Raw genomic sequence first — 23399 nt, 5'->3', positions numbered from 1 at the left:
CCTTGTAGCTGGCACGCGACACCAGTGTTACCGGCTGCTACTATAAATTTGCAGTGCGAAGGCGCAGTCATTGTTTTAATTGCAATCAGGCCAAGATCAATTCGAAAAGAGTTAACTGAAGAACTTAATAAATCTAGCTTGCTGCGATATCGTTCAAGAAGCGACAAACTATTATTAAAGGTATTGTATTGTATTTAGCTAATATTGAATAATATTTTTCTTTCCCTGACTGGATGGACTGCCCTTGCCTACCATCCCCAGCACAAGGATAGCACGTGCTGGACAAATGAATCAGAAAAGACCAGATAACTAATAAAAGTTTTTAAAAGTCTCTGCATGTACTCATTAATGCGGCCCATCCCAGGAGAGGCATCACAGGAGCGATGTGAGATTGACCTATTTTAGGGTTGGCAATGAAAAAATCGACCCTTTTAAGATTAACTTGTAACTTAGGGGATGGATCCTACCAATGGTCTAGTTTTAAATGGCGGGTTCAGTAGCAACGAAATGCCTTCCCTTTGGGATATAGCCATTTCGTAAATTTTGATGGATTTTGGCTCATTTTCATATAAATGGGCAGGAACATCCAGAATGTTGTACATTGCTGTTTTAGGTTATTGGGTGAGGTGCTCTACAAAATGCACTTGCTTAAATGGTGATTCGCTATACTTTAATTTTCGCTAAAACGGCGCTTGACGAGTCTGCAATGAAAAATCAACCAACTGAAACTCGCTTACCGAAGTCCAAAGTTGGTTTACTAACTCCCAGACACCTTTTTGGACCTTATTAAATGGAGATTTACAGTATTTACGTGCCAACGCAAACTGATTTCCTCGCTCACGCTATAATTCAGAAATTCGCAGCATCTGTTTCGCCAAGAATACGCATCCGTTTACGATAGTATAACGAAGTAGAGGAAAAAACAATGCATCGTATAAAGGCCAGAGTTTGACTGTAGCTAGTAGAGCCGCGGCGAGATAAATGGTAAGCCAAACGACGGTAAAAAACTATTTCCTCCCTATCCATGCCTCCAGTGGTTGCAAACACAACGGAAGTGAAGTAGGCCTGCTCAACCTCTCTGACACGGTCACCATGCTCACGCTTCTTCTGTGCCTCGTGGCGTCGATACGAGGAGGGGACACTGGTGTTGCAGTAGCTGGTTACGCTAAGATTAAACACCCTTATATCAAAAAAGGAACCCTGCCGCTACCCCCCAGAATCTCCTAGCATGGATGGATGTCTGCCCTAGCCTCATCCTGACGGTTGGCAGTCTTAGGTTCGATTACCTCCCCAGTAAGTGGCTGTAATGGCATAGATTTTCGAATATCTATGGTAAAGGTGGCTCAATGGCCACATCATGACATATCTCGGAAAACCACTCGGCAGTGATGTTTCGCAAAGCATTGTGACGAACAAATGTGAGGCCTCATATCATAGCATGATCTGCAGAAAATGGAACTCCACAAACACAGTGACTGGGCATATTCAAGAACTTCCAGCCATATCTAAGATGCAAAGCATCCCATAATTCTTGCTTCATCAGATGGAATCCCTGCTCTGCTAAAGGCAGTGCTGTCAGCCAGGAAGAAGTACTCGGTAAACTGTTCAAGTCCAAAACTTTTGGGATTGCAATGGAAGATTAGATCTAATCGAGGAAGCCCGCCCTTTCAAGGGGATATAGCTAATATTTTACTCTGTTGAGACTCCACTATGCATCGAGTATGGAAAAATTGCATACACTTTTGTACAGTAGATGGAATCATCTGCTAGTCTACAAACTACGTTCATAATTAAATAAACTAGAGCAGCTAAGGTATTTCCGATCACCACGTATTTTCGGACGCAATATTTCCTAGAGGAGCAACAAGACTCTATTGCACTATTAGGAAGATCTATGACTATAACCTCCTCATAAAACACAAAAAAGGATCTGGTTATATTGTGTGGCTGCAGTGACCTTGGAAGGCCACTGTCCAAAACATCAATGCTCTGAAAACGGCATGTGCGCTCGGAAGCAACCCTCTACACTCTTGCCATGCAATTTCAAAAGCTATTGTGTGGCAGTGATTGATAGAGCTAACCTTGAGTTACCCCATGATATAAGCAGATTAGATCTTTATTAACTGTTTTGTAGATAGCCGGTTTTTCCCAGAGATGGTAACTTTATCAAACGTCGGACGCAAATTTCATTTTATTTTCAGACTGTTTAATTATTTATGACAATTTTGGTATTTTATGACTTTTAGTAAAGCACTAGCTTAAAAGGTTTTAAATGCAGCAATTGAAACACAGGTATAGGATGCTTTTCGTCAATTCTAGGTGGAAGATTACGAGCTAAATATTACGTCTTTACATATTATCTAAATAAGGCCACTCCTCCTACTCGTTTGACATTTTTGATATCATTAAAGTCAATTTCAGATAGTGGAGGTCAGCGATAAGCTGCAACAGTATGTAAAACCTTGCTACCACATATATGACTGTTCTATTAGAGTATTTTATAGGTTTAGTGCATTTCACTTGTTAACTTTCGTGTTGTAAGCTCATATATTTTCTAGAATCTGTACTGTAACATGTCATAGATGTTGGGTCATGCAAACACCAAAACCTGCCAAATTTAACCAGCGAAATGCGCAAACTACTCTAATAGAACAGTCATATAAGCGGTAGCGAGGTTTCACACACTGTTGCAGTTTACTGTTGACCTCCACTACCTAAATCGACCAATAATATCAAAAATGTCAAATGAGTGAGAGGAGTGACCTTATTTATTTAATTTGCAAAGACGTACTATATACTATCATTTATTTGATTTGTCAAGAGACAGGGTGACACCAAAAGGCAGAGCCTGTACAAGGATGTTTCCCTAGAAGATACAAAACTAAAAACGGCGGGGACAAATACAGAGAAAATCACAGCTACAAAAACCAACAAAGAACATATACACATATAAATTAATTACAACAAAACAGTTTATACACAGCTTGGCAAAACTTTAACTACCTGAGATCAAATGCATCACACGGTAGAGTGTTCCATAAAATAAACAGTGTTCACAAAGAAAGACTAGTGTCTATAAGAATCGATAGAAGACTGTACTGCAGCGTTGAAACCTGGTCGGGTCATCCGGGTCACATTTTCTCCGGGTCATCGGGGTCTGACCCGGTTTACAATTTATCCGGGTCTGACCCGGATTGGATCATGTGAGAAACGAAATTGTTCGTTTGACGACGTGGAAACTTATAAACGCTATCGCGTAGATCTTTCGTGAGCCACGCCCACTTATCGCATTACCAACATACGCTCAGCCACGCTCATTTGTTAGCAAGTGTAGTATGTAGCACGAGATTGAGGGTATCTATGGTGAGGGGTAGATATTGTCAGTAGGTGAAAACCTTTTTTTTTTTTTTTTTGGTCTTCAACCTATAGCTAGGCTGAAGTGGCAATATTTACTCAACACGAATCGAACGCTCAAAATGTAGACTCGTTCGCTCGCTCGAGACTAGCTGAAACACGTCACGGCTTTAAATAATCCGGGTCAAATCCGGGTCTGACCCGGATTTCTATCCGGGTCAGTGGGTCATCCGGGTCAGCAGTAGTGACCCGGTTTCAACGTTGGACTGTAGCGGAACAAGGGAGAGAGGATGCATGCGCTCGGGTATAAGATGTATTGAAATTACAGTACTTTGATACTTTGAGTATTTGAACACCAACGTGTTACTCCAACTATACAAATCTTTAGTCCGTCCCATATTAGAATATGGAAATATTGTATGGGGTCCACAGTTCATACTTGATCAGCAGTCAGTTGAAAGAATTCAAAGAGCTACCAAGTTAGCGAGTGAAATTAAAGACTTGCAATATGTCGACAGATTAAACCATCTAAACTTACCATCTCTCAGATATCGACGTCGTAGAGGGGACTTAATTAACACATACAGAATATTTCATAACATGCTGGACATGGATAGCCATATGATAGCTCATCTTTATTTACCCATCTCGGAGGCCCCATGAATACCTGTTTAAAAGATCGATATACTCTAATAGAGCAGTCAGATCCAAATACGCTAATACAGCAGTCATAGTATTCTTCAGAGTAGCAGTGTAGCAAGCTTATAGATAAGGAGATATGGTTGGTGAGGTTGTCATTGTTAGCAGGTCATGACCTTTTCTTTCTGGTCTTCAACTTACAGCTTGGGTGAAGTTGTGATTCAGAATGGAAACCTCCTTGCCTCTGGGGCCCCACTTTAATTCTTTGCCCTGGGCCCCTTAATTTCTTGGCGGCCCTGATTAAAGATCTACAAACCACATGCTACCTGCTTACCACGACATCACTTTTATTCAGTAAGAATTATAAATCATTGGAATGGACTACCACATGATTTAGTTAATTCTACCAATTTGTTTAAGACACACCTAGATAGGTTTTATTATGATTACCAGTATGATATCGTGTAGTTATTTTTGTAGTAGTTTGATTGTTTAGATCAGGTTTTTACAGGCGTTGCCATCTTACCTGTGCCCTCAATAATAATAATTTGATAGCTTCAAAGAATCGTACCTAGCTACCTTTTAGGATGTCATAAAGCATAGCCATGCTCAAATAATTCCTTCGAAATGACAGTGTTGGCCAGTGTAACTCTAGTTTGTCTTCTTCCACCTCGAATTGACGAAAATCACCATATACCTGTGTTTCAGTTGTTGTATTTAATGCTTTTCAAGGTAGTGCTTTACTGAAAGCTATAAAATGCCAAAATTATCACAAACAATTGAAACGTCCGAAAATAAAATGATTTTTCGTCCGACGTTTGATGAAGTTACCACCTCTGCCCTCTGGGAAACACCGGCTATCTACAATTATAATAATAATAATATATTAGTCTCGCGTGGTGTAACGAAAAATTTGGTCCGGGAAAAAAATCTGTCCGGCCGGACCATTTTCAGTCGACCAAATTTAGTCCGCCCGGACCATTTTTAGCATCCGAAATTGGTCCGACCTGACCAAAACTGGTCCGGCCCAAACCTAGTTGGCCACATGTACTCCTGACCACCCGGACCAATATTGGTAGAACAAAATGGGTCCGGGTGGACCACTAGCGCATGCAGCCAATGATGCATATCTATAAGTTGTTTGTGACGGAACACTGCAGCCGACCGTAGCTATAGCTATTCTCATTTATCAATCTCGAATAATGAGCATTGCAGGCATTATCCTGCATGGATTTGTGCTTAAAAGGTTATCCAACAAGGGCACGGATCATTACATGCATGGGATCAGTTATAGCTGCATTGGAAGTGCTTAAGATCGAGATACTCTAATAGAGCAGTCACCTATAACATTCATCACCAGGCATTGATCCAAAAATAAATGAAGGTGAGTGGCTACCCAGCTTAGCCCAGATTTTAAGTTGAGAGTCCAAATTTACATCAGGAAAAGCTGACACTGTTGTTGTTTGGCTTGTACAGTGAAGCGCATGCACAATAGCATGTGCACTGTGCTCTTATGCACATATAATGTCTGATCATGAGTTAACACTAATGGTTAGAACAATACATCTGTAACACCTGCATGTGTACATACTGCACATTCCTCTCTTTTGTATGTGATATGTAGGAGATGATAGCTTAGGTTTGCTCCATTAAATAACTAAATGTGAACTATCATCTCCTACTGATCACATGGTCCTATATACTGGTATAAACATTTCCTTAAAAGTTATAGCTATAATATTCCCTGTATGCTTTTCACTACTTAACCAACTTAAAATTTTTACCAATTTTCACCTGTGCACATTTACCAGTAGGAGATGCAGGCACTGATCCAGAATAAACTAAGGTGGGTTGCTGGCCCAGATTTTAAGATGAGAGCCTTGAATGTCTTGGTAGTTACATCAGGGAAGAAGGGCTGACAATATTATCATCTAACTAGTACAGTGAAGCACATAGCTAGTAGCATGCCCTTGTGAACATAATAAGGCCAGGCAAACTTGATTAATTGTTTCTCATCACCACCCGCATCCCTTTTTACCTCACCGCCTCTAATTTCATTGTTGCTGTTATCAATCACGTGCACACGTATTTTGATGTTAGGAAGGCTGTTTATCATTTTACAGCACAGCAAATGTCACTTGCACCTCAGAAAAGGTAGCTAATACGTCAGTAATAGTTCTTTAAAGGTTTTAGTTAACCTTTATAACAGACAGCTTGATTTGGAGTATTTCTTTACTAATGAATAATGATAAATAACCTCCCGCCCACATGGAAATCTGAATTTTTGTGGATGAGAAACTAGTAATCAAGTTTTCCTGGCCTAATGTATTTTGTAATCCCAGTACAGGTTGATCATGAGTTAACACTAGTGGTTAAAACAAATTGTAATACACCTGTAATACCTGTGCACATACTGCACATTCCTCTCTGTCATATGTGATATGTAGGAGATGATAGTCTAGGTTTACTCCATTGAATAACTAAATGTGAACTATCATTTCCTACTCATGACATGCCCCACAAGAAGAAACATCACCATAAAGGTTGTAGCTATAATATTCTCAGTATGCTTTTCACTACTTAGTCAACTTAAAATTTTGAGGCAGTCGCATTATTTCATGGCCTTAGGGTGAATTGCTGCAGACATAAAAGTAAAATTGACTCAATCCTAAAAGCAGACCCCATATTTTCCTTCAAAAAGTCCTCTATCTGGTGATAGTTAATATACTGCCCATGATCATAGATAAGTTCATGTATATTGCTACCATCTACTGTAAGGTTATAGCCAGCTAGCATTGGAATCTGATGCAATGCAGGCATTTAGTTCATGTTGATATAACGAAAGAGTACATGTTCATGATCAGTAATATTCAGCATTATTAAATAATGCAGGTCTGAGTAGCTGCAAGGCTATGCATGGTGGGTGGCTAGCCACCCCATCCACCCCCTCTGGATCAGTCCCTGAGATGATATGTGTAGCTGTTTATGACAATGCATGCATAGGTATTCCCAGATTAATAAAGAACTGACCAAGGGTCAGAATTAAATTCTGAGCTAGCTATATGCAGAAGTTGAAGATAAGACATGTTTTAATGATAGATTTTATAATTGTCTACCATCCTCAAGTATAAGTGATCCAGCATAGGCTGGTGATTTCCGTCATGTTGCTATAGTTGTTTGTCATAATCAACACTAACAGGCTGGATGAAAGATTCAACCAAACACTGCACAGCCGATGATGCTTGTGAAGTTTATTGAGCATGTAAAAATATACTTGGGAAGAATATCTTGATGCCTGTGTTTTTGCATACAACATTACACACCAAGAGTCCAGTATTGACCATGCATTTGAGTTGATGTATGCCAGAAGAAAACCTCTACTTCCCACTCGGACAGCTAGCTACTGACATGGAAAAGAAGAATGCAGGAATTTTATCATCTCACACTGCTTTAAATTAAAACAACATTAATTTTGCGACTATGTTCATCACTGCATATAGCTATGACATGGAATTTAGTTTCTAGCTACTAACCCATATATCAACTCGGGAAACGAACCATCTAGTTATGGCAAACTCCTGGACCAACATTTATAAGTAAATTTATATTATTGGATGAATATCAGCACATTGCTGTCTTTCCAATATAATATAATCATAATCATAAACTAGCTATACGCTACTCATTTATATAGTTTCCAGGCTAAGTCGGCTGCAGTGATCCGTCACAAAAAAACTTAGCATGGACCGACCTGTCCACACACCCGCGGACCAACCAAAATCGGTCCAAGTGGTCAGGGGGTGCATGAGGCCAACCAAGTTTTGGCCGGACCAATTTTAGTCAGGCCGAACCAATTTTGGATGCCAAAAATGGTCTGGCCGGACTAAACTTCGTCAACCAAATTTTGTCCGGCCGGACCAGTTTTGGTATCCAAAATCGGTCCGGCCGGACCGATTTTGCCCGAACCGATATTTCTGTGACAATTCTCAAAGTATGCTTGAAATGGACGTTAAGTTTGCCATTGACTGGGTAATTGAAAAGACAGGATTCCGACCATTCAGTGACAACCAGGCAAGCTACGATTTTGTGATTGTAGTAAAGGCGCATAGAATTAATCCCGCCCACAACCGGGATTTTTAGAACAAGTGCGTGTGTTCTATACCATATGCGTATTTTGTACCGTACGCGTATTTTGTACCGTACGCGTATGGTATGTACCATGCATACGCGTATGGTACATACCATATGCGTACGGTACGATTTTCCGTACATACGCGTACGGTATAGACATACGCGTATGGTACGTACCATATACGTATTATGCAGTGTCTTCTAGCCTTGCCATCACCTAGCTACAATAGCCGGGCTGTCTTTACAAGCATTTCTAGCTGAGCAAACTTAGAACACAACACAATAATCTGCTTACTACTGAGCTGTAACTATAAATTTATTCATCAGCACACACATGCATTTTATCCTTGCCATGCCCTTGCATTTCCCAGTATAGTCATATACTAATGTGCCGAAATCTTATGTACACGATCTCACTTTGTCTGCAGAACTTTACATAAATGGTACTGCATGTGCATGTATGCTACTTTATAGCTATCAGAAGTATGCACATGGTCTTATATACTCAATTATAAGTGTGGATAACTGACAATTTACAACAGAATTGGGTAAATAAGCAAGGAGAGCAATTACAACATGCATAGTAGCTAGTAAGTTCTAACTGAATTATACATATACTGCTTGTGCAAAGCTAATAACTGGAAAATGAACTTCGTAATTATAAGTGTCATCAGTTGTGCAACATGGCTCCTCACTGTATTTGCATTTTTATATACTATGTATACACTCTTCTTCTTTTGAGGATCCAATTTCTTGTTTACATACTTTTCTTGTTTATACATACTGTAAATAGTATATTCATCACACTGGACCTACAGTACAAATTAATGTGGATGTTGTTAACTTTAAAGAGTACATTCAGATAAGAGTAGCTAAACACATTGCCTTCCCATCCACAAGTGTGACAGTAAGTAGCTAGTATAGCTATACAATGCACTTAACAATTAAACAATGCTACTTAATATACATTCATTACTGAACTATACATTAGAACTCATAAACTCACCATAAAATCTCTGCCATGTTATGTTTTCCTACTTCATCTCAGTAGGCAATGCACATGCCTCATTCAATAGCAAAGATTCAGCAAACTACAGTTTTAAAAAAATTTATTGCACAATTAATTACTATGCACATCGGTCTTAGAGTATAGCATGTCTAATATTGCTATAAGCTACAGCCATGCAGATTTACCTTAATTTGCAAACTAAAAACATTACTTTCTCTACAGTTATATCTCTTTGCTACCTCCCTCAATGTTATTGTATCAGCATTCTCCAGGTCTTCCTCTGTCTGAGCAATCATTACATTGTATACTTCTTGAGCTAATCTGATTAAAATTGTCTGCTCAACTGTGACACACCTTTAGTGCCACCAGGCATAAATATCCATTTTTAAGTGGAAGCTAGTGTACTAACAAATTAAAGGTAAACAATAGATTATATGTAGCAACAATAGAATAAAATATTACCATCCATAGGGCCAAGCAACCTACAAAATGATTGACTTTGCTTGAAAAATATATATATGCCTGAAAAAATTGGCTCCATTTGCCAATGGATGCAAATTATTTAATATGGTTGCTATGTTGTAACCAATCAGAATGTAATATATGGATAATTATATCAAAATCTTATGTTTATATTTATCTACAATGCTACCTCTACTGGCTTAGCGTTTATATCACTATGCATTCCAGTTATATTCATTGAAAAATTGTGAATATCAATATGCTGGCACAATTCTACAGCCTAAAAGAAATCAATGTCTTTTATCCTAAATAATGCTTTAGCAGATCAAACTTCAAATTTCAGTTTCTGAGTAAGACAAGGAGCATACTGCTCTTGTTTTATATTGAAGGGATAATTGGGCACCTTTAAACCCAAACACATTTTTACAAAGTTATGAAACCCCTAGTAGAGTTTTGGGTAATATCGCTCTATATAACTTTTATTTATTGTACTAATCTTTGACTATCTTCAGGAGTATTTGTAAACAATATTATGTGTGGGTATTGTTCTAATTGTAGGGAAGTGTAGGCAGACCATTTATAGGCAAATCAGACTACTGTATATAATATTATTAATCAATAACTGAAAGTACACAATAACAACTAACTCTTACAACTACAGTACACAATATTTATGTTACAGGTATGCATAAATTACATTATATTGCATCATGTCACATCATTACATTACATCATTAACTCTATTATAGATATGAAGGAGGAGTAGCATTATGTAATAATGGCCTTTAGTTTTTGAATTTTCATTGTATCAATTAAACAATGGATCATGAATCCAATAAGAAGCAATATATGTGTAGCAATTGCAGCCACAATGTACTGTGTGGAAGAAGAAACAAAAATTAAAATTTACCGTCAGTGTGTGTAGTTGCTATGCAACAGCTAGATAATTTGTGACTGGATTTGCAAAAAGGTAACTTTTTCACAGACAAAATTTGACCCATGCATATTTTGAACTTCGGGGTTTCATAAGTATTTGAACATATACCTTATAATTGCCTGCATGCAATTATCCATGGGTGTACAGTAGCTACTAGTATCTAGCAGCATTTTGATACTAAGAGCAACTTTATCAGTGTAAGGAGTCAAGTGTTACACCATTTTGTTTGCTGGTAAGTAAAATGTGTGGAAAAGGTACCTTTTCACAAATCTGGTCATTTTAACTCAACTATATTCTCAAGAACTTATACAGTATACCAGCTTGTGTACTTTCAAATCAATTACACTGTGGAGAAATGAAGTCATTTATTATAAAAATGCAAGATGGAAATCCATGACAAATAAGGCAGTAGACAGCAGGACGAGGCAATAAATCAATATGTACAAAAGTCAGAAGACATCAAGAAAATAATCCCCATGCAGATGCTTACATATAAGCCATCATAATTATATGGGTGATGGCTCAATTGCATGTATTTTGTGGAACTGTCAGATGCTTTGATGAAATGACATGTTAAACAGACAACGAGATACGGCATTGTTATAGATTATACACCAATGACTATGTATAAATCAAGACATATTATATTTAATCCCCTTCCTTTGATTTATAATTTTCAGACTTATACTGCATGTATGCAGCTAGGTGTTATCAAGGTTTTCGTAAAGTTTCCAACCCAGACGATTGACCTTTATTAGTTTTGACAATGTAGAATTCCATCAGATCCTACCAGATCAGCAGGACTTAACACAATTCAAGACTGGATCTGCCAACACTGTGATGAATTCATGATTGTTTTTATCATATATTGTCCTAAACCAAGATGTCAGTTTCATCACTTATATACATAGTCATGCGAGATATCATGCTATTCTTTTATTTTAAGGAATGCTTTATTTTAAATAGGTTTGCATCATGCAGTAAAGCAAATTATATCTTAATCACAGTAAAGCTAAATTGATCTTAGCTCTAGAGAATAGAATAGCTATAATCAGATCAACTTACCCTGCCATTCACTATAGAATTGACACATAAATTCCGGCAGCTACTTTCCTTCCACTGCTATATGGAACAACTTGCAACCAGAGACTGTTGAAGCTTCATCTATCACCGTGTTTAACAACCTTCTTATAAATGAACTGTAAAATTGTAATTAGTTAGCTGTAGCTATATATTTTGATTTGTATATTGCATTATACTTGCTGTGCGAGGTCTTGCAACTATAATAATAGGTAATGGCAACAATACTATCATCCCAGGACTGGCAACAATACCATCATCCCAGCACTGGAAACAATACCATCATCCCAGGACTGGCAACAATACCATCATCCCAGCACTGGAAACAATACCATCATCCCAGGACTGGCAACAATACCATCATCCCAGGACTGGAAACAATACCATCATCCCAGGACTGGGCAGAGTTTGCTTCTCTGCCCACTGTTTAAGTGTTTATTTATATTATCATTGTCTTAGAATCTTTAAAAAATAATAATAATAAAAAAAATTATGAATGCTCTATTAGAGTATCTCGATCTTCACTGAACAGAAAGTCTAGCTCCTCCCCCCTCCCTCTTCCCCGAACACAAATGAAAGCAGAGTGCCATCAGGCGTAGTCAATAGGTACGGCAGTGCAAAAACCTTCTGATTGATATTATACGCATACCAGGTTAGCTATACTCAGATGGTACGATTTTCCGTACCATACGCGTATGGTTGTACCGTACGCGTATACGCATAATTATGGTATGTACCATACGCGTGTGGTACAAAATACGCATATGGTATAGAACACGTGTATTCGAACCGGACCAGACCCTACCAAATGAAAAAGAAAAAAGAGCGGTCTGGCCACGCGAGACTTATAATATATTGCTTTACAGAATTGTGGTACAACAACACATAAAGAAAACTGGCTTGCAAGGGACATACAATTCTGAGGGTCTACCACACACCAGCTCTGGTAGCCTATGTAGTTAGCTATCTATAATTACAATTGTAGCAGCACCAGCAGAAGCCAGTGATTGACCCAGCTCACTCAGCAGTTCACTGAACTATCGACCCTGACACAGCAGTTGCATCAACAACCAGCTCACTACACTCAGCAACTACCTCAGAGCTGACTCACCTTGTAGCTACATGAACTCATGCACACATATTACTTATATCATTTTCATGTTGCGTATAAATATGTTGTACAACTGTACTTTTATTAGTTGTGCTCAAGTTGCGCTCAAGTGGTGGTCCAACCGAACACGCTCCTTCGCGAGCAACCACTCGCCCATATGGCACCCTTGCCATATTTGGTGACACAGGAAAATGACCTAATTGATATGTGTGCATCGGTTCATGCAGCTACAGGGTGAGGCAGTTGCTGAGTGTAGTGAGCTGGTCGCTGACGCAACTGCTGTGTCAGGGTCAATAGGTCAGTGAACTGGGTCAATCACTGGCTTCTGATGGCACTCTTACCATACAATTGTCTAAAATAACTTTAAAATAACTATAATTGCTTGGTACAGGAGTCTTGGAGCATCAAGAACAAGGATACAAGTAATGAAATCTACAGGGAGTATTGTCAACATTAGTTAGAAAATGGTTCCATAGAAATTTCTTCAGCTTTACTTTCAAATTGATTACTTCTAAAGATTGAGACAACTCAATTATTGGTAGGGAATTCCAAAGTCTGGGTAGGCGATAAAAAGACCAGCTAATAAAGATATAATCTGCTTATATCATGGGGTAACTGAAGGTTAGCTCTATCAATCACTACCACATAATAGCTTTTGAAGTTGCATGGGTAGGGTATAGAAGGCAGGGGAGTAGCCAGCCAATATTTGATGGTATAGGGCACAACATCAACTTAACTACACACAAAAGAAAACACGCTCACGTTCACGTGAGACATTATCAAAGAAAAAATGTGAGAAGTGTATGCACATAAGGCCTATACAGCTACCTGTGCTGGTGAAAAAAGCATGCATGCGAACATTTACTGGAGTCAACTATCAATTATCGCGCATTATGATTTTCGAACAGCTGCCACTCACTTCATAGAAATCCAACAGCTTAGGTTATTATACCACAAAGTAGCCTACACTAAGCAGCAATTAACCTCCAATAATCAGGTATGTAGGATTAATAGCGTGCAAACTGCAGCTAATAGTATGTAAGGTCCGATAAATTGCATGTTCGAACAAAACCATCCATTTACGAACATTGCGTTTTACTACCAGAAAACAAGGCCCAATTTTAACCAAATTTATGTATAAAATACCTGTGTTCATTAGCTACCAATGACCAGAAAATGGTTTCGATATCTTTAGCATAGAGGGAGTACGGGCCTTACGATATTTGACGGTATTTTCGAACGCCATTTATTTTTATTTAGCCATGCCCACCAGTAGATTTTATGCTTCTGCAAGAAATGCACCAGTGCTAAAGTACAGAAACCGGTAAATAAGCACCCTGCATGTATAGAACTGTACTGTGAACTTGATATCAAGGATATTTTCGTTGTTGCAATCCATTTTTAGCTCATACATGAAGAAGATGCAAAAAAGTGAAAAATTAAACAAGGAGAACCACCCTCCTGACCATCCCTATATGTTAGTCTAGATGGCCCATCACAAATACAACCATATGGGCGTTGCTTTATTTACCTTATATGGGTGCATAAAGTGGCGAACTTTTGCATATTTATGCGCCCATATAAGGTAGAAAAAGGAAAGTCCCTCATTTTTTATGATGATATTTGTAGTGGGCCACCTAGACTAACATATAGGGATGGTCAGGAGGTTGCTTCTCCTTACATCATTTTTTTCACTTTTTTGCATCATCATGTATGAGCTAAAAATGCAGTGCAACAACGAAAATATCGTTGACATCAACTTCACAGTACAGTTCTATACATGCAAGGTGCTTATTTACCGGTTTCTGTACTTTAGTACTGGTGCTTTTTTTGCAGAAGCATAGTATATCTACTGGTGGGCATGGTTATAAATATAATAAATGGCGTTCGAAAATACCGCCAAATATCGTAAGGCCCGTACTCCTTCTATGCTAAAGATATCAAAACCATTTTCTGGTCATTGGTAGCTAATGAACACAAGTATATTATACATAAATTTGAAAAAAATGGGAATTGTTTTCTGGTAGTAAAACGCAATGTTCGTAAACGGATGGTTTTGTTCGAACCTGTAATTTATCGAACCTTTCATACTATTAGTTGTAGCTCTCACACTATTAATTCTACATACCTGATTATTAGAGGATAATTGCTGCTTAGTGTAGGCTACTTTGTGGTATAATAACCTAAGCCGTTGAATTTCCATGAAGTGAGTGGCAGCTGATCGAAAATCATAATGCCCGATAATTGATAGTTGACTAGCTATAATTTACTTCTAGGACAGGCATCCACCAACGATCGTCGTAGCCGAACATCACGTGACATCAAACTGCTGAACCTACCACAAGAACCAACAATATAAACAGTTCATCAAATACTGACTACAATCAACTGACAACAACATAACTTACAGACCGACCACCACAGCTATATGTAATGCCTTTTGTAAACACCTCATGGCCCCAAATGAAGGCCGGGGCGCTAATTAAGTATCACAAACATCAGGATAATGTAAGAAAGCCTCGTCCCACAAAAATAGCGGCCAATGTACATTTTGCGTGAATCTGGTAAACCTTCGGGTATCAATTAATCAGTAAAGTACAAATGGCACAAGTAACACTTTATAATGGTTTCACTTTTTTTCCATTCCAACCTCCGTTTATATATACCATCACCTAGAAGAGCATTTTCTCGTTACCCTTTCATCAGCAGTAGAGTACCGGTAAATACGGAATTAGAACTTTGTCTTTCCTTCTCAAAAAATTCGCTTGACAAGTCCACTGAGTGACTGAAACGAAATCTTTTACTGCCAGCACCATCCACACTAAATCCTACTGACGCTTATCACTAGCACTGTGGCTTAGTTACATCTGCAGTACTGCACTATACTTTGACTCCATTTTAAATTTCGAATTTAAACAGCGCCAAGGAGTGTGGCACGTGCGTATACGTAAAGTGTTATTATAGGGACTTTTCAAGGGATTTTCCGCCTAACTGATCACGTGACAAACTTTCTATCTCTCGATCCCTTGTTCAAAGTCATGGTTTAGCAAATGAGGTACACGTTTACACTATTAAAGAAGGGGGTTGTTTGTGTGCTGCTGTGAATCTTCTTGTGAATCTTAAGGTACTTGTGATGGGAGGGCAAAAGGTGTTAAGGCTCCTATTTGGTGATTATTAGTTTCTCATCCACCGCCCGCATCCTCCTTAAGCTACCGCATGGTAAGCCATTATTTACTCTGTGCATGCTCAGAAGAACACGTGATACCAAACTGTTATAATTTTTGTTGATGAACGCTACAATGCGCTATATATCGTCAAGAGAACTGTTGTTTTCCTTAGCAAATTGCTGCAGTGCCAGTTGCAATCGTGTTCTATCGACTTCATCAAAGCAGGCTTTTAGTTGACTGTCGAAAAACAGTTGGCGATCACGAAAAGTAGAATCAGCTGGTGAAGGAAATGTTTGTAGTAAGAAAGAAAGACAATTTGGACAAGGTCTGTACATCAGTGTGTTAATATTATAAAATAATGGCATAATGGTAATACCCTCCCGCCCGCATCATAACAATTAGAAAGGCTGGATGAGAAACTAATAATCACCGAATAGGGGCCTAATGGTGGGGCAACCAGCACTTTTGATTGGAGGGCAAATATCCACCCCTAGCTACTCCTATGGTAGAGGGTGGCGCCCGAGCGCACATGTCCTGGAGGAGACTGAGTGTGGCCCCGACTAGACATTGAGTGACCTGCAGTTCGATTCCTGGGGTTGGAGGGATTTTTTTTCCTTACTTTGGCCCCTTTTCTGTTACACCTTTTCAGCTATAAGTCACTAAGTCTAAGTCCTTGAAATTAGGTTAGGTTATCCTAAGGCTGCAGCACATGTTGCTGCAGACCTTCAGTGCTGGTCACTGTAAAGCATTAATACAATAAATACTTTAGGATTAAGGAAGAAAATCCATCCCTCCTGAAGGAGACTGAGTGTGGCCCCGACTAGACATTGGGTGACCTGCAGTTCGATTCCTGGGGTTGGAGGGATTTTTTTTCCTTACTTTGGCCCCTTTTCTGTTACACCTTTTCAGCTATAAGTCACTAAGTCTAAGTCCTTGAAATTAGGTTAGGTTATCCTAAGGCTGTAGCACATGTTGCTGCTGCAGACCTTCAGTGCTGGTCACTGCAAAGCATTAATACAATAATACAATAATACAATGTCGTTGTCCGAGCATCGATGTTTTTGGGCAGTGGCTTTCCAAGGTCACTGCAGCCACACGATATAACTAAATCCTTTTATATTTCGTTATGTGGAGGTTACAGTTGTAACATAGTCAGGGTCTTCATAATAGTGTAATAATTGATTGAGTCTTGTTGCTCCTCTAGGAAATATTGCGTCCGAAAGTACATGGTGGTCGGAAATACCTAGTTTATTTAACTATATGTATAGTTTGTAGACTAGCTAATGATTCCATCTACTGTACAAAACTGTATTTTCCCATACTCGATGCATGGTGGAGTCTCAGCAGAGTAACAAATATTAGCTAAATTCACGTGGATCGTTGTTCTGATACATATATAGACATATAGATATAGAGACACATGGACATCTGTAAGTGATAATTATCTCACCGGTATTAATAGGCACGAGGCTATTATGCTCCAAAAATTGAGCATTATGCTTTTGAGCAGTGCTCAAAAAATCACTTATTATGCTTTTGAGAATTGCCCATTATTCCCAAAACTATGCCACCATAATTGGCTAATAATGCCAGTTTATTGCTGCATCAGGCAATTTCCATAAATTTTAAACTTCAGATAGTCTTGAATTCTTTAGCTGATTGCTGTATTAGAGTATTTCATTTCAATGTGACTACTTTATCAGAGTAAATAATATTCAATGACTGTTCTATTAGAGTTTCTGACTGCTCTATTAGAGTATCTCGATATTTTTAAACGGAATTGTGCAATCTGCAGATTTTCCTTCAGTTAAAGCTTTATAAGGCCACTCCAATTGGTAATTATGTTTCTGGTCCTTTGAAAATAAGTTTTAGGCGCGGGCGGGCGGGCGCAATTCAGCAACAAAGCAAAAATGAAGTGACTGCTCAAATAGAGTATTTTTTGTGATTTACTGACTGTTCTATTACAGTATATCGATCCGTACTATGCACTCTGCCCATTTCTTGCAGGTTTTACTGACAAAATACAAATTATGACACTTAGATAGTTAGATTTAGCATACTTGTTGCAGCTCAATAATTGTTTCTGAAATCCAAGTTTTCCAAAAGGCTGATGCGGGCATTTTACCCATGTATTTCTGAAATTTCACATTCTCCAAAATAGGATGCGGGCGGAGGACCAGAAACATAATTACCAATTGGAGTGGCCTAATCATCTCAAAATGCTAGCATAATTCCTGATTATCAAACATACCTATTATGCCCCAAAGTATGCAGGCATAATCGCCGCATCCCTACCGGTATAGGAACCATAAATCCACTGATCCAAATGGAATTAATTAAATCAAAACATTATATCTAGCCACAAATATGTATATATAACATGAATTCATTTTGTATGTCCAAGTGGAGTTCTATATCTTTAAACATTGCACACCAAAGCTATAGCAGTATGAAGTCATGCTCAGTTTTGCATTTAATGTTAGAATGTCTGAAAAACTCCACTATAATTAAACATGTTCTATTAGAGTATATGTGACTGCGCATATATAGCTGACTGCTCTATTACAGTATATCAATCTTTAAAAACAAGTTTTCATGAGGGCTCATGTCAGCTACCTCTGTAAATCCTTCCCTGAGAGATGAATGCAAGCTTTATAAATCGTTGTGTGATTGTGCCCATACTCTATTACTAACTCATTTTGTCCTGCTGCACTAAATGGTGTGTTAGGGCCATGCTGTAAACTCAGAAGTCTAAATTTTACAGGGGGTCCTGAGCCATTTGGAACCCTCCCTCCGATACCCCTGTAAAGGTATATTACAATGAGGAATTGTAATATTATCCTGCACACACTGTTGTAACTTCTTTGGGTGCATTATACTCGACCGTGTGCTTCAATCTATGTACAGCAACCACATACAAATATTATTTTATTAATGGTTTATGTATTACTTTAGATGTTAACAACATTGATATTGCTAGCAAGTATTGCTAGCATTGGATATTGTATTGCATCAGGATATGACCCACAGGAAAAGGTTATTGACTGTACGGAAGGAAGATCTGCTGAAAGTGTCTGTGATATTACACTGAAGGTTGAATATCTTACCTCCATGACTTACTATAACAATACTGCTGAACTCAAACAATTAAGAGGATACAGGGCTGCTTTTGATTCCAATGGAACTTTGGTCACACTTTTACCAGGCGTTGATACCACAAAATTAGCTATGAAACCTATCCAAACTGATGGAACCTACAGACCAATCATAACTGTCAATGGTCAAATGCCTGGACCAACTATCATTGCTCATGAAAGCCAAACACTCAACGTAACTGTTTATAATGAACTAATAAGTGAAGAAGGGATAACCATTCACTGGCATGGAATACATCAGGTTGGTACAACAGGGAATGATGGAGTTGCTTTTATATCACAACTTCCCATTGAACCCCTACATCACTTTACTTACATATTCAAAGCTTCTCCATCAGGAACACACTGGTACCATGCACATAGTGGTCTTCAGAGAATTGATGGATTATATGGCGCACTAATCGTAAAGGACACAGTTCCAGGAAATTCATATGATCAAGATCTTCCAGATCAACATACACTCATACTAATGGACTGGTATGGCCAATCATTTCTTACTGATCATTTAACTTATGGGCTTCAACACTTTTGGTTTAAAGAGTCACAAGAAAATGACCCACCATATGCAATGTATAGGCATACCAGATCAACAGACGGTTCATTTGTTGGAGTTATACCATTTTGGTCAGGTATTATCAATGATAAAGGAAGGCACTTTGATGAAAATGGTCAGACAAATATTAAGCCTCAAAATCTGAACTACTTTAATGTTGTTCGTGGTAGCAGATATCGCTTCAGGCTTATTGGTGCACAAGAGTCTAATCCATTCAGGTTCTCAGTTGAAGGGCATAAGTTGACAGTAATTACTTCTGATGGCAATCCAATAAAGCCAATAGAAAATGTAGATTATGTCATAATTTATGGTGGTGAAAGGTATGACGTGGTTATCCATGCAAACAACACAGAGCAGAGAAATTTTTGGATATGGGCACAGACATTAGAAGACATAGACCTCAGCAACAATGAAGTATTCTTTAACCCGATTAATTACCATAGAGCAGAAGCGATACTGCACTATACAGATGTTCAAACTATGGATATTTCCAATATTAATGAAACTTGGGAATGTAATGATCTATCAAAATGTATTGCTGTCAATTGCCCATACACTGTGTATGGCAGCATCTATGACTGTATTAATTTTGAGGTGATTGAAGAGCTGGAAGATGACATCATTCCAGATGCTATTTATTATCCTAATAAGACAATATTCCTTAATTGGGGCTTTCAAGGGGAGGCTACAACATTTGGTAGTGCTGTTGATGGAGTAACCTTTCGATTTCCAGCTTATCCTCCAGTGACACACTTTAATGACTTTGAAAATTCAGGCACAATTTGCCCAAGAAGAGGTTGTGATACATCTATTGTTAATCAGTGTGCTTGTACTCAAGTTATAGACATTAATGATCTACCAAAGGGCAGTGTAGTTGAAATGGTCTTTACCAATAGGGTGGCAAATCCAGACCTGCATATCGGTATTGCCCATCCAATACATATTCATGGTCATTACTTTTATGTTATTGACATAGGTTATCCTACCTATGACTCTAATGGCTTGTTTGTAAGGTCTACTGAGAATATTGAATGTGTTGTAAATGCAGACAACAGTTCTTGTACAACTAGGTTTGTCACAATTGGAGATGAAAACAACTTCATACAAGAAATAAAGTGGAGGAATGTCACTGATGGCTTGTACAGCACAGGAAAAAAATACCCAAGAAAGGATACGATCATAGTGCCATATGGAGGATACACTGTAATTAGATTTGTTGTGGATAATCCAGGATGGTGGCTTCTACATTGTCATGTGATACATCACAATGCAATAGGAATGACTGTTTTAATTAAAGAGCTGCAAAGAACCCCATCAGGTTAGAACATAATGCCACAATTGTTTTTGTGTATGTTTGTGTGTGTGTCAGTCTTTATCAAGACTATGTTTGTTGGCGCCTCCTCGTGGTGACCCCTGGGCAGTGTTTTGCAGTGTTTGCAGATACCAGAAGGTCTACTCCTGGTGCTGGTGATATGGTTGCTTGGAGGGAAGGTGTAGGTATTGTATTGAATAATAGAGCTACAGCTGCACGGAGCTGGTGAGCTATGGAAGCCAGATAGCTCTAGGGTGATTGTGGTTAGGTTGAAATGGACTCAACAACATTGGCAGGAATCAGATGAAACTTTTGTGACTATTGTCTGTGCCTATGCACCAACTGCCAAGGTTCCTCTTGCCCAGTTTTTGGAACAATTGTAGAATACATGCGTAGGATGATGTCCCTCTGAGTGACACCCTTGTGATATTGGGAGATTTTAATGTTAGGGTGGGTGTGTTTGATTCTGCCAATGGCTTGTGGGTTTGGAACTACATGGGATTGTAGAAAGAAACTTTGCTTTTGAAGAGTTTCTTAAGTTTGGTGAATCAAATCAACTCACTGTGATGAATACTTGTTTTGAGAAGAAAACAATGCATCATGGCACTTGGGTCAGCGTTGAAACCGGGTCGGGTCATCCGGGTCATCCGGGTCACATTTTCTCCGGGTCATCCGGGTCTGACCCGGTTTACAATTTATCCGGGTCTGACCCAGATTGGATCACGTGAGAAACGAAATTGTTCGTTTGACGACGTGGAAACTTATAAACGCTATCGCGTAGCTCTTTCGTGAGCCACACCCACTTATCGCATTACCAACATACGCAAGGGTAGCTATTGTCAGTAGGTGAAGACCCCCTTTTTTTTTTGGTCTTCAACCTACAGATAGGCTGAAGTTGCAATATTTACTCAACACGAATCGAACGCTCAAAATGTTGACTCGTTCGCTTGCTCGAGACTAGCCGAAACACGTCTCGGCTTTAATTAATTCAGGTCAATCCGGGTCACATTCGGGTCAAATCCGGGTCTGACCCGGATTGCTATCCGGGTCAGTGGGTCATCCGGGTCAGCAGTAGTGACCCGGTTTCAACGTTGACTTGGGTGCACCTGGCAACCAAGTGTTGCCATATGATCAATTTTATAGTGACGAAGACCAACCAAAGGAGATGCTGTTTGGATGTGGAGGTGATAAGAGGAGCTAACTGCTGGACAGATTATTATTTGGTAAGAGGCAGACTGAGAATGATGCTTCCACAGACAGCAGGTGTTAATAAGTGCCCCTTACCAGTTTCTGTGCATAGCGCCTGAGATGTGTGACTCTTACGTGCAGCCATTGGAGGAGAAGTTGTCTGATTGGAGCCTCTGTGAGAATACAGCAGAAGAGTATTGGAACCATCTGCGATCATGTACAACAAGCTATGCTGAAGAGTCTATTGGTAGAGGAGTCCGCTCTAACTCAGAGTGGTTTGAGGAGAGTGTAAATGTGCTGAAACCACTCATAGAGGAGAAGAACCAAGCACATTTAAGATACTTGCAAGTTGGTACAAGACCTCGTAAACGAACTTTTAGAAGGCTCCAATGTATGGTGCAGAAGCCAAAAGGGAGTAGATTTTGAAAGTTGCTGCAGAAGGTGAGGAATCTGTGAAGGATGGTAGAACTAGATGGGACTGTATCTGTAAGTTACAGTGAGTTCATGGTGACAGGAGGCCAGTGAGGCCCACTGCAGTTCTGAAGGATGATGGTCAATTAACTAAGGGACCTGAAGAGGTACTTAATCATCGTTAACAACATTTTAAGAAAGCATTTAATGTCCAGAGTATCTATGATGATGAAGTGGTTGCTGCTATGCCTGCTCTTGAGCCAATGTTACATCTTGATGATCCCCCTATGATGAAGGAGCTGAAGACTGCCTTGTCTAGACTGAAGGCGAGGAAACCAGGTGGACTATCAGGGATCCTTCCAGAGATGATTTTGTGTGGTGGTCCTGCTTTTGATAGCAGGCTGCTTACTTTGTTTGAGGCTGTGTGGAGGGAACGAGAAGGTTTTAAGGATTAGAAGGACACTGTGATGTACCAGTGCCCAAGAAGGGCAATCTCCAATCCTGTGACAACTGGCTAAAGATTAGCTTGTTGGATGTTGTAGGGAAGTGATGGGTAGAATTATTCAGGAATGGCTTCAGATGATTGTTGAAGAGTTGTTACCAGACTTGCAATGTGGATTTCAGAGAGGAAGAGGTTGTGTGGACATGATTTTTGTGGCTAGACAGTTGATGGAGAAGACAGGAGAACATGAGGACTCACTATTTAAGATGTTTATGGATCTGAAGAAAGCTTATGATTCTGTGCCTAGGAATGCCTTGTGGGTTGTCTTGGCTAAGTGTGGTGTGCCTCCTATACAATGCTGAGCATTATCAAGTCCTTCCATGAAGGAATACAGGCTGGAGTTAGGGTGGGGAGTGCTGTTACCAATTGTTTTGAGGTTTGAAATGGC

The 23399-nt window shown here is 39.1% G+C and overlaps 1 protein-coding gene and 1 long non-coding RNA gene across 2 annotated transcripts in view; one reads left to right on the top strand and one right to left on the bottom strand.

The window, feature by feature from the left end:
- The first annotated feature begins 92 nt into the window (after positions 1–92).
- Positions 93–23399, top strand: part of LOC136247334 (uncharacterized) — a 26710-nt gene continuing 3403 nt past the window's right edge. The window contains exons 1-2 of the mRNA XM_066038960.1: positions 93–180; positions 18846–20916. Coding sequence (XP_065895032.1) covers positions 18846–20916 — 2071 coding nt within the window. The 5' untranslated portion in view covers positions 93–180. The remainder of the gene's footprint in view (positions 181–18845; positions 20917–23399) is intronic.
- LOC136247337 (uncharacterized) lies at positions 8632–10016 on the bottom strand. Its single transcript, XR_010697404.1, has 3 exons — positions 9319–10016; positions 9131–9215; positions 8632–8936 (listed from the first exon to the last, which is right to left on the bottom strand). It is a non-coding gene; the product is annotated as an uncharacterized lncRNA (long non-coding RNA).

Source organism: Dysidea avara, chromosome 2 (assembly GCF_963678975.1).
Source record: "Dysidea avara chromosome 2, odDysAvar1.4, whole genome shotgun sequence".
Taxonomy (NCBI): domain Eukaryota; kingdom Metazoa; phylum Porifera; class Demospongiae; order Dictyoceratida; family Dysideidae; genus Dysidea; species Dysidea avara.
Note: the sequence above shows the minus strand (reverse complement) of the source record. Positions and strands in the feature narration are given on the sequence as shown.